This window comes from Symsagittifera roscoffensis, chromosome 1 (genome assembly GCF_963678635.1).
Source record: "Symsagittifera roscoffensis chromosome 1, txSymRosc1.1, whole genome shotgun sequence".
Classification (NCBI taxonomy): domain Eukaryota; kingdom Metazoa; phylum Xenacoelomorpha; order Acoela; family Convolutidae; genus Symsagittifera; species Symsagittifera roscoffensis.
In genome coordinates, this window is record NC_087062.1 from 6,946,176 (window position 1) to 6,966,263 (window position 20,088).

General features: G+C 34.9%; 1 protein-coding gene across 1 annotated transcript in view; it reads right to left on the reverse strand.

Moving 5' to 3' along the window:
- The window catches only part of LOC134854052 (monocarboxylate transporter 12-B-like), a 28,035-nt gene extending 13,925 nt beyond the window's left edge, over positions 1-14,110 (reverse strand). Inside the window, exons 1-10 of the mRNA XM_063870126.1 lie at positions 13,514-14,110; positions 10,092-10,159; positions 9,898-10,019; positions 9,622-9,748; positions 8,765-8,904; positions 8,572-8,704; positions 8,210-8,503; positions 7,790-7,912; positions 7,376-7,600; positions 7,196-7,298 (exon numbers count right to left, since the gene is read on the reverse strand). Of these exons, the coding sequence (XP_063726196.1) occupies positions 7,196-7,298; positions 7,376-7,600; positions 7,790-7,912; positions 8,210-8,503; positions 8,572-8,704; positions 8,765-8,904; positions 9,622-9,748; positions 9,898-10,019; positions 10,092-10,159; positions 13,514-13,634 (1,456 nt within the window). The 5' untranslated portion in view covers positions 13,635-14,110. The remainder of the gene's footprint in view (positions 1-7,195; positions 7,299-7,375; positions 7,601-7,789; positions 7,913-8,209; positions 8,504-8,571; positions 8,705-8,764; positions 8,905-9,621; positions 9,749-9,897; positions 10,020-10,091; positions 10,160-13,513) is intronic.
- Positions 14,111-20,088: the final 5,978 nt, after the last annotated feature.

Below are 20,088 nucleotides of genomic sequence, written 5' to 3' on the forward strand. Positions count from 1 at the left end.
AAACTAAGTACAATATGTCGTGCAATTCAAAGTACATTGAGAGTGGAAGGAGCTTTAAAAATTTCAGTCTTTCAGTATAACTCGTTTTGAAATTATTTGTAATCCAAGAAGTCGCTCGTTTTTGTACTCTTTCTAGTTGTCTTAATTGTGCTTTGTTCGGATACCATGTTTGCGATGCATAGCTTATGATTGGTACATGGTATCCACAGTTTAAGTTTAAAATTGACTTTAATGATGTTTTTTTTCGAGATATTCCGTTTGATTTTGTAAAGAGCTCCCATTACTTTCGACATGCGATTTCCAGCATTTATTGACCACGAAAGGTTGTCACACATTAAAAAAACCTAAGTCTCTTTGGGTCTTTGCGGTATCAACTTTTGTTTCAGCGGCTTTTTATTTTCTTTGCACCATTTTTCAACATTTGTTGTGTCTTTTTGCAGATGAATTTCTTCAGTAGACAAGATCTTCATATCGTCACAATAGCCAAAACAATCCGAATGCTCAATGCATTTGGGAAAGTTGTTAATGAATATGATAAAAAGTAGAGGGCCAAGAATTGAGCCTTGTGGTACACCGCTAGTTACGTCTTTCAAAGTTGATGAATTTTAATTGATTTTCACAAATTGCATTCTATCTGTTAGATAGTCTTGTATTATGTCTTGTATTTGAATGCCTAGACCTATGTAGCGTAGTTTAGCGATTAGGATACTATGATGAACTTTATCAAAGGCTTTAGAAAAATCTAGAATAAGGACTGATAGTGTTTGAACTTTTTTTTCATCGTAGAGTTCATATACTTTGCTCAAAAATTGTAGCATTTGTAGTACTGCTGACTTTTTTTGCCGGAAGCCGTCTTGTGCGTTTTTCAAAAAAGGTTGAATTTTGGGGTATATATTATCAAAGATAATATAAAGATGCGGAGCATAAAAAGCTAATTGGGCGGTAGCACTCAACTGATGCCTTTTTGTTTTCTTTGAAAATTGGGGCCACTCGACTTGTTTTCCATTAGGTCGGGAAGAGCCGCTTATAATGAATGTGTGGAAGAGAAGATATAGTATTTTTGACAGAGTTTCAGAAAGATTTTTTAGGATTATATTACCTATACCATCAAAACTTGATGCTTTATTCGTTAAAAGATTTTTGAGAATGAATTCGGTTTTGGTTTCTTCAATGTGTATTTATGTACAGATTTCTTCTGAAGGAGAACAGTTTGTATTTCGTGCGAGAGGGTTCAGATTTGATTCCTTTTGATATACACTGATGAAGAATTCGTTAAAAAATGTAGCTTTTTGGGTGTCATCTCTAGTGGATTTTTCCTTGTAAAACATTTTTTGGGGATATTGCCTGGAACTATTTATTTTGTTTAAGTATTTTTGTAGGTCACTAAATCGTCTACTTCTTATTACTGTTTCTTCGTAAATTGCTTGATCTTCAGTCAATGCTATTTGAAGATTTTTTTCCAGTTTTTTGTGTTTTAGGATAAGGTTTAAAGTAGGTTTGCTTAAAGTAATTTTGTTTTGCCAATCAATACACCGTTTTAAGGTTGTACTCTTTTTAGCTTGTGAGACGTACTTGGTGTTACCCACGGGGGGAGAGTTGATCTGTGTGATGTAACCTTGGGTACATTGTTCTTTATTTTGTCCCATAACCATGCATACGACTGACGCAGGAGCTCATTTACAGGAGTGCAGCCAGTATTTAGACAGCCGCGTACTCATACTCGTCAGTATTTAGACAAATACTGTATGAACCAATCAGAATCGAGAAAAGACATAAATAATCCTAAGAAAATAATAATTATTTATTATTTTCTTCTTTGTCTCGATTCTGATTGGTTGAAACAGTATTTGTCTAAATACTGACCAGTCTGAATACGCGGTTGTCTAAATACTGATATGTAACCTCATTTACATTACTGTAACAATACGGTATGAAAAATTTGTCTTTTTTTTCTTGATTCATTGTCGTCCAATCGGCTCTTTTAAACGCCAGACTTTCACCTTTGTTTATTTAACCGATACTGGCTTCCATGTTAATTTTTGCAGAGCAAGCATAATGATCTGAGCATGAAACTTTGTCAATGCTGTATGCGTTTGTTGCTGTTCTTATGTCTTTCTTCATTTCTTATTTTTAATTGAACGTGATGACAAAGATTCGCAAGAATTACTTCAGCAGTGTCTTTTTTTGACTGTCGTTTGAAGGAATTGATATCATTGGGTAGAAATCTGACTGTTCATACGGTTTGATATGTTAAGTCTGATCTTTTTTCGTTCCGCTGTTAGTAAACGAACAAATTCAGTAAAACGGGTTTTTGTACATCGGTTTTTTCATGAGTTTGATTGCAACTTGATTAGAAAAATAAGTTTAAAAACTGCGGACAGATGTAACAAATCCAGGAGTAGGAAGAACGTTGTTATTGAGAGAGTTAACACCAATTCTTCGTAGCTTGAATTATGATCGGCTGTAATATTTTTTGAAAACGTATTTCGAGATTCAAATTTGTTAATTGATGCTCTCAGAAAGAATAGACGAAGTGATGCACACAATAAGTCTGTGACAAGTATCCATGTGTAGAGAAAGACGCTGGTGTATGTTCAAGTGTTGCTATTGCTTTTCCTCTAAGGTATAAGAATATTTTTGTTTGCGTTTTGAGTTTATGGTCAGCTTGGCCGCCGAATTCTTTTTTACTATTGTTTCCTATCCAAGAGCTCCTAAACTAGGGAAAATCGGTTTGCGGTTCCTTGGATTTTTATCTCGGGGTTTTCACAAAATCGCTGCCTCAGACTTCATTTGATTCTTTATTAGTCATTTTTACAAACTCCAAAGGTCTAATCTTACGCTGAGTGTATTTGATCACTGAACAAGAAACTCATGTCGTCAGCAAATAGAAGCATATAAGAAAAACGAAGTCTTCATTGTATATCTAAAATGAACATGCAGTATAAATGTAGTCCAAGCATCGATCCTTGTGGTGGGACACCTATGGTTTTTCCAAAACATTTCGATTTCAGAGTTTTCTGACCTCTAATAGTGTTTTCTATTGTTGATGTAGTCGTTCATTCTTTTGAGTCGATATTCCCTGCATCAAGTTTGCTCATCTTAGGTTTGAGATCTCAGTAAGGTTTTTTTGAAAGCGAAGTCAGTATAAAAAGCACGGTCATTTTCTTATCCTGTTTTGAATGATATCAAAACTATTGTGTTCGAAAGTATGCGAAGAAGGAAGAGACCAGCACAGACATTTTTAAGGACAACACAAAAAGATTCACAAAAACGCGATTCAAAAAAAGCAGATTTGCATTTATCTTTTTTTTATCAATCGAAGAGCTGTAGTAGGAAACTGAGGTAACGTTCATGTACATTTCAAAAATCAACAAAACAGCAATTTTCTGAACATTTCCACGGCCCTTTAACGTTTTCAAACACTTTTTAAAACATCAAATGGAAAATATTGTTTAAAATATCAGAAAAAAATTAATTGTTTTTTGTTTTTTTTTGTTCATCAAAGTTTCTCCCCACATGCTATTCCAAGTACCAAAAAGAGTGTTTACGTGATAGTGAGTAATCTGAAACTTGAACCTACTGATGTAAATAAATTCAAAGCTTGCCAGGCAAAGCTGAGATTGAAAGTAAGTTCTTCACTTTTGTCGTTGTTGCGAAATGAGCGATTGTCGTGTCTTTCAACTGCATTCACAAAAGCAAAAATAAAACTCCTGTAATTTTCATGCGCTGTCTGTTTCGTTCAGTAATGCCTCGTCAAATAGAACATTATAAGGCAAAGTCTTGCCTCCTTCGGCACACTCCTGTTTTAGGACCACGACACTTTCACAAGGCAGATCAGAAGTGAACAGACGGTTTGACGATTGTTACATGGGCTGCTAGTTGACTCCCTAGTACATAGTGGAAAGCTTAGGTCGTTTTTAAACACTGGAAGATAGCAGAACTTCCAATAATAGTGATTAAATTCTTGATGGATTTATTTGCTAGCTATTAGTTTTTGAAGTCCATGATGCTCACGGCCCTAGCACAAATTTTTCTAAGAAAACTCTAAGGACTTGAGCATGTTTACCGAGGAACCAAGGGTAGGTAGTTCTCGTAATTAGAGAAACTCCTTGGCTTACAGGTTGAGAGCACCGTCTGTGTACTCGCAGCTATTAAAGTTAATTTCTTCCGTGGAAATTTTTTCCTTTCAAAGCCATGAGCTTAAACGCAGTCTTGCAGAAGTATCTGTTAGACCAGTAGCTAGCCTATTATCAGGTCATTTTTTCAATGCCGGTTTTTTCTGTGCAGGTGTTAGTTTTCTCAATCTGGTTAGCTTGATTCCCAGCCATTTGACTTTTTTTTCAAGTAATACTTCACTTTTCCCTATTTTTTTTTGATTTTTCGATGGTTTTTTGACTAAGCGAAATGATGAAGGACTAGTGCATTGACTTCGGTTACCATGATAATTTTTGATCTTCGTATTTTTAAGAAAACAATGATCTTAGGTAAAAGTACCTTTTAAAATTTGAGCCCATGACATCACTGGCTTCCAAATGGCATAAAAAATTTCGTTCAAAATGGCTAGTTCAAAAGTCGATTTTTGTTTAAAGGTGAAAAAAAAGAACCCCAGCATATATATTCTGTCTATCTATTATATATTTAAATGCGGGCATCACTATTTCACCATGCTTAAGCTTTTTAAACGTATTATTTTTACACGTTTAACAAAAGAATTTTTTCACGTTAAGCTATATCGTATATTGCAATGGTTGTTTTTTTTTTCAATTTTCCAGTTTAAATTCAGTGTTTATTTCATCAAGTTTGAAATTAGTAGCCCAATAGTAGAATATAGTCAGAGTTTTCCCAGGCTTTGCGATGAATAACCAAATCCTTTTAGTTTACGAGATAGGCAATTTTCGAGATTTTTCAAAAAATTCTAGAAATTTAATTTTAAAATTTTTTTTCAATTTTTGAAATTCTCACCATGTAGTTGGGTGCTGTCAGGGTACTTTCAGGGGTTGCGAATCTTGCCTCCAATTCTGACTTCTCAAATCTTTTGTAGTTTTTGAGATATGACGTTTTTTTATGATTTTTTCAAAAACTTAGATTTTAAAAATTTTCAAAAAGTTGAAGATCTCAATCCTGTTGTTGGATATTGTGAGTGTACGCTCAGGGGTTGCGATTCTTGTCTTTGATTATGGCTGCTCAAATCCTAATAGTTTTCGAGATATGACGTTTTTTATGATTTTCTCCGAAATTTTCTAAAAAACTAAAATGTTAAAAAATTCCAAAACTTTGAAGATCTCAATCCTGTTATTGGAATCTGTGAGGGTAATCTAATCTCAGTAGGTTGCGAATCTTTCCTCTGAATGTGGTTGCTCAAATTTTTGTATTTATCGAGATCTGACGATTTTTTAGGATTTTTTCAAAATTTTTCAGAAAACTTAAGTATAAGAAATTTCGCAAAACTTGAAATTCTCATCTCTGTAGTGAGGCTCTGTGAGGGTACTCTCAGGAGTTGCGACTGTTGCCTCCCAATAGGACTGTGAATTTTGCCTCCTAATAGGACTGCTCAAAATCTTACGGTTTTCCAGATATGACGTTTTTTGTGATTTATTCAAAAAAAAATTTCATGAAACTTTAATTTTTTTTTTTGAAAGTTTGAAATTCCTAACCTGTAGTTGGGGGGCTGTCAGAGTAATCTCAGTGGTTGCAAATTCGGCCTCCAATTAAGAATGGCCAAGCAAGTCATTCTTGTTTAAGAGATAGGACGATTTTTGTGATTTTTTGGAAATTTTCAGAAAACTCAAATTACAAAATAATTTGTTAAAGTGAAATTCCCAACCATGTAGTTTTGTACTTCCAAAGATTGCGAATATTGCCATCAAAAAAGATTGCTCAAATTTTGTTAGTTTTCGTGATGTGAATTTTTTCTGGTTTTCAAAAAATTTCTCTTTTACAAAACTTAATGTGAAGTTTCTCAAAATTTGAATTTCCCAACGTTGTAGTTGGGTACTGTAAGAGTACTCTCAGGAGTTGCAAATCTTGCGTCCGAATGCGACTGCTCAATTGCTTCCAGTTTCCCAGATGTGACGTTTCTTAATACATTATATACTTAGATATAAAAAAATGTCACAATATTTTATGGTTTTTCAAAAAATGAATTAAAAAATCGAATGAAAATTTTTACAAAATTTGAAGTTACTCCCAGGAGTTGCAAATCTCGCGTCCAAATGTGACTGCTCAATTGCTTTCAGTTTACCAGATGTGACGTTTCTTAGTTCATTTTAAATTTTTCGAAGAGCTTCTACAAAACTTCACAAAATTTTATGGTTCTTCAAAAATTGTATAAAAAACTTGACTAAAAAATTTCGCAAAATTTTTAATTACGAACCCTGTAATTGGGTGCTGTCAGAGTTCACTCAAGGAATAGTTTTTTTGAATTGTTGAAAGTTCGAAGCACTGGAGGTGCGGTACAAGCTAGTTTTTCTGAAAGTCAAAACAACGAGGGCTCAAAAAACGAACTGTAGTTTTTATGCCGAGACACGTCAACGATTAGTTTTCTAGTGTGAACCCTTGCGCATGACAGCTTAGCTGAGATTGCGCAAATTGCCAAAATGTTTGGTCAACCAACATATCTATGCATAAACCTTTCGATTATTATGCAAGTAGCTCGTGGATACCTTACAGCTAGGATACAGATCAGAAGTCTGTACTATTGAAGGATATATTTGCTAACTAATAGTTTTTGAAGTCCAGGATGCTGCCGGCCCTCGCTAAGATTTTTCTAAGAAAGCTCTCTAATAACTTGAGCATGTTTTCCGATGAATCCAAGGTAGGTCACAAATACTAGTTTTGCTTTAGTTTCTGCACCTCATGTCAATTTGGTAATTAATGTGTTTTTTTTTTTAAATATATATATATATATATATATAGTTAGGGTTATGTTCCTGAAGGCCCAATTGATCTCATCCACTCCCTCTATTTCCAGGGAGCGAAAAGCGGGCAAATTTTCCGATGTTTGGTTTTAGGTTTTAGCCTATTGTCTTCGGTTGATTTCATGTAGAGATCAACTTCTACTTACACTAAAATCAGTGATAAATTGGCATGAGCTCTATAACAGGCTTAGCTCTATATGGGTTTGCAATCAATTTGCTTTGGTTGAATAATTAGTTTAAAACAAGAGATAAACCGAAAAATTCAATCTGAAACTCACATATAAATGACCCGAATCCACCGACGAGAAATACATAGGTCCATCCTGATGTGTTATCCAATACTATTGAAACCACTTCTGTTAAGCCGAAGCCAGTGACACCCTATAATTAATCATACTATCTGATTAGTGATAGTTTTTTTGTTGTATCTGGTAGTTGTTTTGATATTTGGGACGTACACTGATACAAAATACTGTGCCATAAATCACTCCAAAGTTTTTCATCCCGAAAGCTTTTCCAACAGCACTCGGCGTGAGAACATAAATGCCACCAGTGTTGGCGAAAAGTAGGCAGACCCAAAGTAGAAAGAATAATTTAGCCAATGTTGAATTTCCTAGTAGCGCTCCTAGAGGCATCGTGACTGCAAGCAGACCTTGAGATGCCGACAGAAGCATCATCGATGTCTGAAACAAAGATAATTCGTTGAAGAAGCTGAAAGTTCTCGTCCTTTTTATACTCTTAGTTTAGTTAATGATAATTTGTTTTTTTTCCAGATTATGTTGGCATGCTAGAAACGGTTGAGAAAGGCAACTAAAAGCAAAAAGTAAAAGAAGTTGGAAGATGATCTTTTGCTGCCTTAAGATATGTACGACCTTGTAGCTGCTATGATCCATCAAGATTCCCCATGCAAGTCTACCTAGTGCATTGGCTACACTGGACATTGATCCTACAAGGGATAGAAAGGAGTCGTCTTGGATGAATGTTTGTCCATATGTCTGAAGCGAGAAAACAATGCAAAGAACATTAGGTTAAGTGTGATCATGGACGTCATATGTACCCTAAAAATAACCTTGAAAGGCAATATTGTGGTAACATATTTAAAATGACCTTTTTTGATGGCTGTCATAATTTGAGAGTGATATTTGTTTTCATATTTATCTTGTTTTGGAATTTATTTTAGCAATGAACATTTTTCCCCACGTCTATCTTTCTACCTTTTGTAACTCTGTTCAAGTTCGGAACAAATATGATAATTGGTTCACCACAATGATTTTAGTATGATAATTAATAACCTTGTAGTAGTTGCTAATGATAATCAGCACGTACTCGTGACAGCATAGAACCAGCAAGCTGGCCCAGAAAGAGACGTTTAAGATTGCTTCTCTCAATGTGAAATTTTGTCCGCTGTAGCCCAAATATTCTTCAGATACTAATTTAGAAGTGACCGTGTTTGTTTTGTCATATAGCGGACCGTCAAGTGTAGCTTCCAATGGTGCTGTTACGAGTACAGAATCAAGAGGGAGTTGCGTTCGGTTCTCCCTTCGATGTTGTTCACTGTTTCCTTCGGACTCCCTCGAACTGCTGACCTCAAAAACAAAATTAGTTGAAAATAAATTTCAAGGTTCGAAGAAGTTAAAAATAGAACAATTAGTACTGTTATTTGCTCTTCAAGTGGCTCTTTTCTGGTCATCAGCGCTACTCCCAAAAGTGACAAAACACCATAAATAGTTCCCAAAATCCGGAAACATTTCGGTAAATTGTCCAGCACAGCGTCTTGTGTGAAGTAGCTGAAGCAAATCGAAATCTGTTTCAAAACTTTGAACCACAAGAAATTACGATACACTTACTCTTTGTCGTCTATTGTTACATCAGGGGAGAGATTGTTTGGATTTATGATGACTGTTTGAACAAAGTTGATGACAAAACTGCCACTTCCAAAGCCAGCGACTGCCACTCCAGTTATGAGACCGCTGTTATTTGGATACCACTGAAAATTGTTTTTATTAAACAAAGCCAACAGAAGTTGGAAAAGATTCATAAACGCATTATAACAGAAAAAAAATATACTGAAATTATGTTTTGAAAAAAAAAAACTGCAACTGAATTTCTTAGTAAAAAAATAGATGACCTTAAATCTTTTTGAATTTCATAAAAAGTGATGGTTGATACTTTTTTGATAAGTCAACCCAAATTGAGAAAACTGGAACAATAGGTACGTTTTTTATTCCGCTGCGAAATCTGAAAATTTAATTCCACTTTCGAAACTAGATTGCGATCATGTTTTTCATTACCTTTACATTTTTGCTGATCGATAGTGGAGTTTGTTGTCCTTTTAACACAGGAAATGATCTGAACTTAAAAAAGAACCAAAAATCAAACCGCAAAAAAAAGGTAAGTTTTCCTGAAAAAACATCACGAACTATATAATAGCTCGTGATGTTTTGTCTTATTCGTGATGTTTTGTCTTCTGTGGTGTTTTGTCTTATTTGTACCACAGTTCAAATGTTTTTTTTCTCTTCTAAATTTTTTCACGTAGCTGTCACTTTGCAGAGTCTAACGTCTGCTGGTTTTGAGATATTTTACACCAGAAATTTTCTAATATTTTAAACCAGAAATTTTCGAATATTTTAAACCAGAAATGTTCTCGAGTTCATCTTTAATTTAAAGACTCAAAATGCACTTAAAGTAGCCACCGCATGCTAACCAGTTGAGCGTATTTGATGCACAAAGGGTAAGCTATCCCCACTCCAAACCCTTGCATTAAACCGTACACGAATATGAGGGGGACATAGCCATATTCAATCAACCAGCTCGTCAGAAGAATGCTTGCGCTGAAATATAATAGTTACCAAATTATTAGAGAATATACTTTATCGAAAATAAATGGCATAGTAGGTTCCTATTTTAACGCTAGTGTTAATACAATTTTGATCTAGACCTATATGATGATGAGTACCTGAAATAAGATGATGACCTTTACCTTTGGAGCAAGGCACCGACTAGTATCACCCGTCTTAGTTTCACAAATTTCCCTAGGAGGCCGCCCAAAATGGCGAAAAGACCAATGGACGAATTTGAACTTGTGAAAATCCAAACTGAAGTCTAAAATGAAGCGACGGTAAGTACATTGCGAAATTGCGTTAGTTTGATGGAAATGTTTGATGGAAATGTTACCGTGTATGTGACCCACGAACTGCTAGTCTTATACTTCAGGTATGAAGTGACATAAGGCGACATGTTTCCTAAAACAGATGAAAATTGACAATGAACTCAATGCACAAGCGCAGCTGGACTTATGCTGCTACGAGGCAGTTTTTTTCAAATCTTTTGATTATAGACCCCACCCACCCCCCAAAATTATAGCTACCAGTACTGTGATTTTACTATTATGTGGACCATAGTGTGCTGAGGACGCTAGAATGAGAGAGCCCGTTTTGGCGAGGTCTTGAAAGAAGAACAGTTGGATCTGCAGATCTCAATTTGTGTGCGTTGCGTTATATAGAAATCATATGAATAGTCTTCACAATCTATTAACTCTGAACGACGTTTAATTAAAATGAAAGGCAAAAGGATACTATTCTCGAGCCTAGTGCATTATATGGGAGTGGAATTTACTCGTAAGCAGTAGATCGTGGGTTCGAATCCGAGAAAATGTCAGTTTTTTGCTTTCTTCTACGCAATTTTTAAGCATTGCAAAACGTAGTTTCTTTTTCATTGCTTGCTTTTTTGCATGCGGGAAATGCAGCTCAACCTCTGTATTTTTTCTTCAATAATTTGAGCTGTCTTCCGCCTTGAAATCTAACATTTTCTTTTCTGTCGATAATGGTTCAGTCAATTATAATGAGTGATGTGATTTATCACTTATGTACATCGGCCGGTTTTTTAAGTCAATACATTGAATTAAGTGTCTCTCGAAATAATATTTTATTTTGGTCGCTTGACTTCCGAAGTTAGATTTTAATTTGGTTTTCATTTTTCTGAAAGTGAATTGTCTCGTGAAATAGAATTGGTTTTGAGATTTTTCAAGAGTTTTGAAGGTTCGTAAAGATTGAATCTTGAGGTTCATAATAGTGCCATAGTATCCAGAGAACATCTACGATTTTTTTTTCGTTGCAGCTTGAAGTACGAAAATCTGCGACCTCACCTGACGTTTGTTTAGATCTGCGTAGAAAAATATGTAAACCCGAATCCAAAGTTATTAAATCGGGTCTTGAAACTGATTTAGCGTATCAAAAGCATCCGAATCTATTCGGATATAAAAAGCATCCGAGTAGTCGGACAATATATGAGAAAAGAATAGCAAAGGTTGGTTGAGATTATGTGGCTCTTTACACTCGCGAGCAGCGTAGTATATTAGTACGAACCTTCTTTTTTTTCTTACCTGGCAGGCAATTAAAAGTGGTAGTTGGAAGTGTTCACTTAATTGGTGGCTTTTTTTGCTATAATCACGATCTGTAGCATTGGAAGTTTCATAGCATCTGTTCTCTGCTTTGTTTGTGGCTAGTGTTTTTGATTATTTAGGCGTCCGTGGCTGAGTGGTTAGACTCATAATCTCTAGGTCGCAGATTGAATCCGTTCGGGGCTTATTTCGGGGCTTATTTCCTTTACTAGTTCGGGGCTTATTTCGACCTTTTTTTATAGCACTTTATAGAGATGCTTTTTGTCGTGTTCTCGCTAGTGTTTGCGATTGTTTTGCGATATAACAAAATACGAGTTTTTTTTATCAATTACGTTTTCGATTATCAAGCATTTTCCATCTGGATTACGGAATTTTCCCCTGTAAACAGTTTCGTCAAACAAAATCCCCGAACCGTTTGTTAGCTTGATTTATGTTCAAGCTCAAGCGTCTCGTTCTGCACATTTGGTGTACAGGTACCCTCCATGCCTTGGACGACAAAAGTTCAGAGTTCGAGTGGGACCTGTAATTCTTCTGAACTGAATGTACTGTGAAACATTCAAATTCCTAAAAGTACGGGTCCTGATTGCAACAATTTACATGCGTTAATAGGTCAGCAAACCAATGTGTCAGCAACCCAAAAATGTGCAGGCTATATCAGTAAACCGAAAATGAATTGTTACCTAATCAGTAAAACGAAAATAGTGAAAAAGGTGTTCAGTTTTAAGCATGAGTTTTGCAATCGGGTACTAGAATTTCTTCTCAGCAAATAACTTTTGGCACAGATTTTGCATGTGAAAATATTACACGTGTTTCACTGGAGAGGTAAATGTAGTGAGTGCATGTTTGGCATGGGCTTTGTTTGCCTGTTATGAGTTCCTTCAATAGTATGTTTTCGGGGCTTGAGTCAGCTTCAATTCCGTCGGCCTATTTTCCGAATGATAATTTTCAAATACTTTTTGTTTGTTTTGTAAAATTGGTTGGCCTTACAATATGTTTCGGAAAAATCTCATCAATTATCCAGACATTTTTTAATGAAAATGAAAAATTTACACATAAAAATAGTTTTCAAATATTTAACACTTTCTTTTTTTTTTAGTTATTTCTTTTTTAATTTACACAATAAATTGGTTTAAACCTTTAATGCTTCTTATTGTTGAATCAGCTGTTTTTTCATAATTTTTCTGGTGTATGTAATTGAATTTCACATTTTCGACATTTTTTTGTTTATTTTTCTGAATTTTTTGTGCAACAATTGAAAATATGTTCTCATAGCTTTTTAGTCCATTTTTGTTTTGAAAAGTAGTTATTTCAGTTGAAAAACGAGAACCACACAATTCTGAATTGCCAGCAAATCACCAATTAATAAATTCAAATTTTTTGATAATTCAAATCAAAATTGCTAGACGAGTTCATGACGACGAGTTTGACGAGTTGCTGTCTGCTAAGTTTCCTAATGCATTTGTTGAGTTTCTCCAATTTTGGGTAATTTCAATGAAAAAAAAACTAGTGAAATAACTTACTGTTTTCTGTTCGCTAATGAAAAAAAAAGTTTTTTGTGACGTTGAGCTAATTTTGATCGGTTTTTGGGCATTGATCCCTTTTCAAGTGTTATTTGTAGGTTAAGGGAGGTGGAGTTGAAATTTTTTAAATTTTTAATCATTTTTTTTGGCTCAACGCGTGTCTACTTAAAGATTGTCGGCTTAGTTGCCACATCACAGATTTTTGTTTCTTGTAGTTGTTTTCTTGATTCTTTTCTTTTTCCACATCTTTGTTGAAAAAGCAAGTGTTGTTCATTCTAGTCTCAGGTGGGACTTAAAACCGCAAATTTTTATGCAATCATATTTTTTCTGCTGAACTTGTGTTTGCTCAAAGATTTTCGGATTTTTTTCTCTTCGTTAGTTTTTTCCGTTGCAAATTTAATGCCCAAATTTTTGGCATGTTAGCCTAGAATGAACTTTTATTTAGACATGAAAATGTAATTTTTAGTAGAAATAGTTTTTTTTCATAGTTTTCCATTTTTTCGACTTATGTTTTTTATGAGACGTTCAATCGCAAGTGGTGCGAAGCTCAGCTTGGCCTCTGTGGAAAAGTTCCGATCAATGCAGGCAATAAAGCAACAATGTATTAAGCCTTACAAATTATTAGAATAGTTAACGATGATTTGCTCTAAATATGAAAGAGGACATATATTTCCCACCTGATGAGTAACATGTTCCGAATACTGCGAGGACAAGAGTGACCCCAGATATGGCCAGTATGCCCCGCTTGTTCTGCCAGATTTTAGATAAGAATGAAGAGATCGCATCAATGCAAGTCATCAGTTTAAACTCCCTAATTTTGAGTAATTGTGTTAATTGATTTTGACAAGAGAAGAGATTTGGTTGGATTTCAGCTCATCTGTCTCAAAAATATCAATTGAGTTGAATTGCTTTCTGGCTGAATTTTTGGCCAAAAACCGACTGACCAATTTTGAAGGCAGATATTAAAATGGAATCTACTGCTATCAAATCGAAAGTTTTTGAGTAAGTGAAAGAAATGTTCAGCCGTGAACTGCTTTTTAATCCACGAAAAGGAATGTCTATTTGAATGCAAATTGTCAAATTTCTTGGCTATGAGTTTTCCATTGTGGTTTCCAAAGTCCAATCTGGTAAGTTTGCCATTAAATGAAAATAGTTTGAATTAATTCAGTAGTGGTGACCTGTTTGTGGTTTGGTATTATAACGAGCTTAAGTTGCTCTGAGTTGAAATGTTTGGCGATCCATTTGATCTTACGAGGCTTGAAATTCTTTCCACTTTTTTCTGGAACTCACAATTGAGAGGTGGCAGATTTTTTTGAAGAGGTTTTCGAGGGTTGGAATATTCTTGCAAGTTTTCTGTCTTAGATTTTGAGAAACATTAAAATCAGTTTTTTTTTGTTGTCAAATAATGTGAAATATCAATGTTTCGAGGCCTTTTTCAGCCATAACTTGAAGACAACCAAAATGAGGAAATAGCCAATTTGAGGAAATCAACTTGCGATACCAATATGTGATCTCTGTTGAGTATATTTTGTTGGAGCAATCGTCTGACAATCATGAGCAATCTTTTCTCGTTAACAACTTTTTTGCAGATCACTGATGAAAATTGCTGCTAGTAAATACTATTTTAGGGACAAGCTGACCTCATAATTTGACTCAAATGTTCTGCATGAATATTCTAAATTCATCAAAGAAACATCACATGTAACCTTTTTTTTGGTTGCACAAGCCGCTACGCCCTTATTTTTGACACAAAAAGTTAATGCTCTCGGAAAGTCCAATTGTGGCCTCAAAGTGTCTTTTGGGTTTAGGCTCTGCTTAATAGTGTCCGATTTTTTTTGTTGTCTTTGGGTTTGCAGAAAAATTGGAGGGTCACTTAGATTTGAAGAGGATATTTGGAGAGTGCTTTTTGTTTTCTGCGTAACTAATTTCCAAGGTTGCAAGTCAACTAATCCAATTCCCGTAATGGCATTCATGTGAAGTTATAAAAACTTAGAAGGATTTGGCCGAATGTTATGGCATGTTCTCGCCGGCTGAATAGTTTTCTGCAAATTTTTCATCAACTTAATTCTTTTTGCTTGCTGCTTTCCGATTTATTTTCCTGTTAACATCTTGTCTTGCAGAATCATTGAATCAATTTTTCAACTGATCAATAGACGCAATTCGATAGAAATATATTGAGCATTTTTCAATGTAAGAGCCCGTTCTGTACAACATTTTTCTTTAAAGGTTTCCGAACTGTCAGTTCCTGTTCTGACAATTTCTCTTTTTCATTTTTTTTAACTCTCAGTGACTTCCTGTTTTTTTTTCGATACGTAACAATTTGAAACTTTTTCTAAAAAAATATTGAATACTGTTTATCTGCTTATTTTTTATCGGCTTAATTTACTGTATGTTATTTTCTCCTGATATAAACAAATTTAAGTATCTTTGAAAGTCGTTCTGTTACTTGCAAATTTCGGAATTCTGACTTTGATTTAGCAAAATTTTAAGTTTTTCTCGAAATGGACCCTACATATTTTCAGAAAGTGGTAACAATGGAAAGACTTCCCACTCCCCTGTCAGCCTGCATAAAAAGTCAGACTCTTTCTATTTTACCCCACCTTCTCCTTCTACAGCCTTCGCAAAATTCTGTGGGGGATTTTTTGACCCACATTTTTGCATTCTCATTTTATCGAAAAGTACTTTCCGACATCTGAGATTTTAGGTGCAGTCCAAAGCACTGGTTATGGAACGGTCCTCTGCATAAGCCGATTGCCGATTTTTTTAAATCCAACACGTAATGGCCCTTATAGAAGCCAAACGTTAGATTTTGTCCGTTTTTTGAAACTTTTCGACTAATCTCAAAAACTAACCTCCCAAATCTGAAATTAGATTTGTTAATCGTTTGATTTGTTGGCCGTTTTTTGAAAATTTTTGATTTCTCTCGAAAGCTTCATCATCGAATCTGATTTTAATGGTTAAACTGAGAGAGCATGTGGGAAGCTTTTTTTTCAAAGTTATGCATTTCTGAAAAGTGAAATTTTTTGATTTTTGTGACTATTTTTTGAAATTTTTTCCTACATCTCGAAACTACCTTGCCTATGTTCAATTAAAAGAATCGGTTGTGGAAGCTTCCCTGCACAAACCGCTACGCCCTTATTTTTGACACAAAAAGTTAATGCTCTCGGAAAAGTCAAGCTTTTGATTTTTTGACCATTTTCTGAAACTACGATTTTTCTCGAAAACCACCCTCCTAAATCTCTTTTTTAGTTCAATCAAAAGAAGCAGTTGTGAGAAGCCTCCATGCATTAGCGGCTACGCCCCTTTTTTCTACCCAAAATGGAATGGCTTTCGGAAAGTTCAAATTTTTGAACTTTGACCGTGTTCGGAAACTTTTTGTTTTTTCTCGAAAATTACCCTGCCAATTCTCGAATAAAGTATTCAATTGAATTAATTGGTTGTGGGCTTCCTCGCTGTGTAAGTCGTTACGTCTTTTTTAAGAAAAAATTAAGCCTTCGGAAAAGTTAATTTTTTCAACAGAAACCCTAATCTCTTATTTGCTTAGACACTTTTTGAAAAAAATTCACATGGTTTCCAAAATACGGTCATATTTTGGAAACCCTGTGAATTTTTTCAAAAAGTGTCTAAGCAAATAAGAGAAGGGTTTCTGTCAAAGGAACAGGTTGCTATTTTTTTTTCTCCCGTAAGAAGCGGCGTTTCCCCATATATCTTTATAAAATATGCTACGTATTTGTAAAAACCAATTTCTTAAATTTAGCCGTTTGCGCGTTTCGCTCTTCTCGAAAACTACCCTGCCAAACCTGAGATTTTTAGATCAATCAAAAGAAAAGGTTATTGGAAGCTCACCTGCGTAGCTTGAATGAAAAATTTAATGCTCACGGAAAAGTCAAGTCTTGATTAATTGGCTATACAAAAATGTTATGGCATTCGGAATATAGAAATTTTTTTGCAACCTTTTTCACTCTTCTCGAAAACTACCCCGCCAAATCTGAGATTTTCGGGTTTAACCAGTTTGTGGGAAACTATCCGGTATAAACGGCTTCGTAATGTTTAGACTAATGTTGCCTTCGAAAAATTCAATTTTTTGACCGCTTTTTCGAACTTACTGATTTTTCTCGAATACTTTCTTACCAAAATTGAGATTTTGGCGTCAATCAATAAACGGGTTCTGAGAAGCTCCATTGCAAAAATGACTACGCTCAAGTTTTTTTAGAAATAAAGTTGCCCTCAGAAAAGTCAATCTTCGATTTGTTGACCTCTTTCTGGAACTTTTCGACTTTTATCGAAAACTGTCCTACCAAATCTGAGATTAAGCGTCCAATCGAAGGAACATTGTGCAAGTATTTCTTCCCAGATTCGACGCCTCGTTTTTTGACATGTTACGTTCCTGTGATAAGTAATATCGGCAAATGGCCAAATTTTTGACACAAAAATTTATTGCTCTCGGAAAAGTCGAGTTTTACTCTTTTTTGACCAATTTAATGAAATTTTTGAATTATCTGGAATGAAAAAAAAAATTATTTTTAGAAAATGTTTTGATTTGTCTTAAAAACCAGTTTTTTCACTCTTTTCAAAAACTACCCCGCCAATCAAAAACAAAAACAGTGTATGGGAATACCAGCTGTATCAGTGGCTCAGCAGCTACAGGTTCATGTATAGATTTAGTTTTTTCGTTAATTTTTTTGAGACACTTCGGAAATTTTTTTCTCTTCGCAAAAGTTTGAGTTTTTCTCAGCAACTAATTTGTTGACTTTCAAAAAAGGAGTACTAATAAAAAAAAAACTGCCCAACCCTTTTGTGCCAGCACATTCCCCTTCTCGTCTTCAACCTTACTCCACTTTCTACAGCCTTCGCAAAATTCTGTGGGGGATTTTTGACCAATTTTTCATTTTCTCAACAAGTACCTTGCCAAAGCTGAAATTAACTACTCTCTCGAAAACTACTCTCCCAAATCTGGGATAAGGAGTTCAATAAAAAAATGGATTGTAGTTGTTTTCTTTGCGTAACGGGTTTTTTTTCCTATTTTTTGTAGAAAAAAAGTAGTGGCCTCAAAAAAGGCAATTTTTCGAGACATTTTGACTGTTTTTTTGAAACTTTTAGACTTTTCTCGAAAACTACCCTCCCAAATCTGGATTTAAGGAAACAACCGAATAAATTGGTTGTGAGTGTCTTCCCTGCATAACCGGCTACGTCCTAATAATTGTAGAAAAATGTTATAGTCTCAAAAGGGCTTTTTTTGAAATTTTGTCCTTTTTGTGTATCAAACAGGTACCTCCAGCTTATGCTGGGCCCCTAGTTTCTCAATTTTCTTGGAGAATTTCAACAACTCCTCGTTTCAAGCCTTAATTGAACAGCATCCGGTTGTTATTGTCTAAATGGTGGTTTTTAAACGGAAAAGGTGCTAGTTTTTTGTGCTCTCTCTCTTTTCGCCGACAAGAATTTTTAAACAAAAGATGTAAATTAGATTAAATTTTATAAATAGGTAGTTCAACTGTGTAATACAAAAAATCATTACGCTTGCGATTATGGAACTGTTTTGTGTGGCCAAACTGTCATACATAAATGGATTTTAGGGTCGCACACTTTTCTGAATTCTTTCATCATCTAGCTGGGTATTTAGAATTATAGCCCTTGAGCAAAATATAGCTCCGCTACAATTGTAAAATCAATATATGGAGGCTATATTTTATTTGTTCTAGACTGGGGGTGGGCTATAATGGTAAAGACTATAATGGTAAAGCTTTTTAATTTTGACCTTCGTGATTGAAACAGTTAAATGTTTTATTTCTTCAAAACTTTCTTCTGATGTCTCGAATTGGAAGATACAAGTGGGTTTTGAACTGTTCGTTAGTTTTCAGCAGCAACAGAATATACAGTTTAACTAGAATGTCCACAACCTCGGATAAAACATAGCTCAGGAGCAGACAAGCATCGAATATAATTGAAATTAGTGGATATTTTTCGTCGCAGAAAAAATGCTTTGCTTTTTCGGTGTAATAGAATTGCCACAACTGGAAACGAAGGTTGTCACAGGAGCAAAGAGCCCAGCATATGTAGTTGACAACCAGAATAGGACACACAATTAGAATGAAAGACCTAGGCAAACATTTTTCTTTAAAAAATTTAGTGTAGACAATTTATCCACAGGGAAAAGGACCAACGTACGAGCTGTTCGTCTTTTTACGGAGAACGACTGTTGCGACCCTACTTTAGAAATGTGTATACACTTTTTCTTTATTTTTGTGGGGTGAGAATTGTTGTCTTTGGCAAGGAGCTCAGATCATGATCGGCCTCGAACCACCAATCTTTCGACTGAGAGTCGGAAAGCTAAGCCACTTCGCTGCCGCTCCTAAATGGGAGAAGCTCAGAATGACCCAAATCTCCTGTCCAATCAAGCTTACTCAAAATGTCTAAAAATTACTTTTTTTGGACCTACTGTTTTTAGCTCGGACTGGGTGATTTTTTTTTGTTAATAAACAAATAATGATTCTTTCTGTCAACGAGGAATTCCAGCTTCAGTTTATTCATTTCGCAATTTATACAGTGCTGATTTAAATTAACCGGACAAAACGTGTTAAACTTGAAATTTAAAAGGCGTTTTTCTCAAATTGGGTTGAGCTTAGGTGAAAACTTAAAAAGACAAAACTTGCTTAAAATTTTAGCAGAATTAATATGGTGTAATTTGTTTTGCGAAATTCGGGCCCAAAGTTTTACCCCAAAAATGGGTCATTTTGGCTTATCTTAGTTAATCAAAAATTACTCCAAAAATACCCAGTCGATCATAGACATAAGTACATCAAAGTGAGCCCCTCACGTAGCCCAAGAAACTTTAAGAAGGGTACTTTCTCCAAAAAAAGTTTGCAAACCGTTTAAAAATTGTTTTTAAATAAAAATTTGGTATTTTATATAGTAAAAAAACGTCCTTTTTTGTCTATCAAACAAAAATAAATTAACTTATACAATGTTTTGGAGAAAGTACCCTTCTTAAAGTTTCTTGGGCTACGTGAGGGGCTCACTTTGATATACTTATGTCTGTGATCGACTGGGTATTTTTGGAGTAATTTTTGATTAACTAAGATTAGCCAAAATGACCCATTTTGGGGGTAAAATTTTGGGCCCGAATTTCGCCAAAACGAATTACACCATATTAATTCTGCTAAAATTTTAAGCAAGTTTTGTCTTCATAAGTTTTCACCTAAACTCAACCCAATTTGAGAAAAACGCGTTTTAAATTTCAATTTTAGCTCGTTTT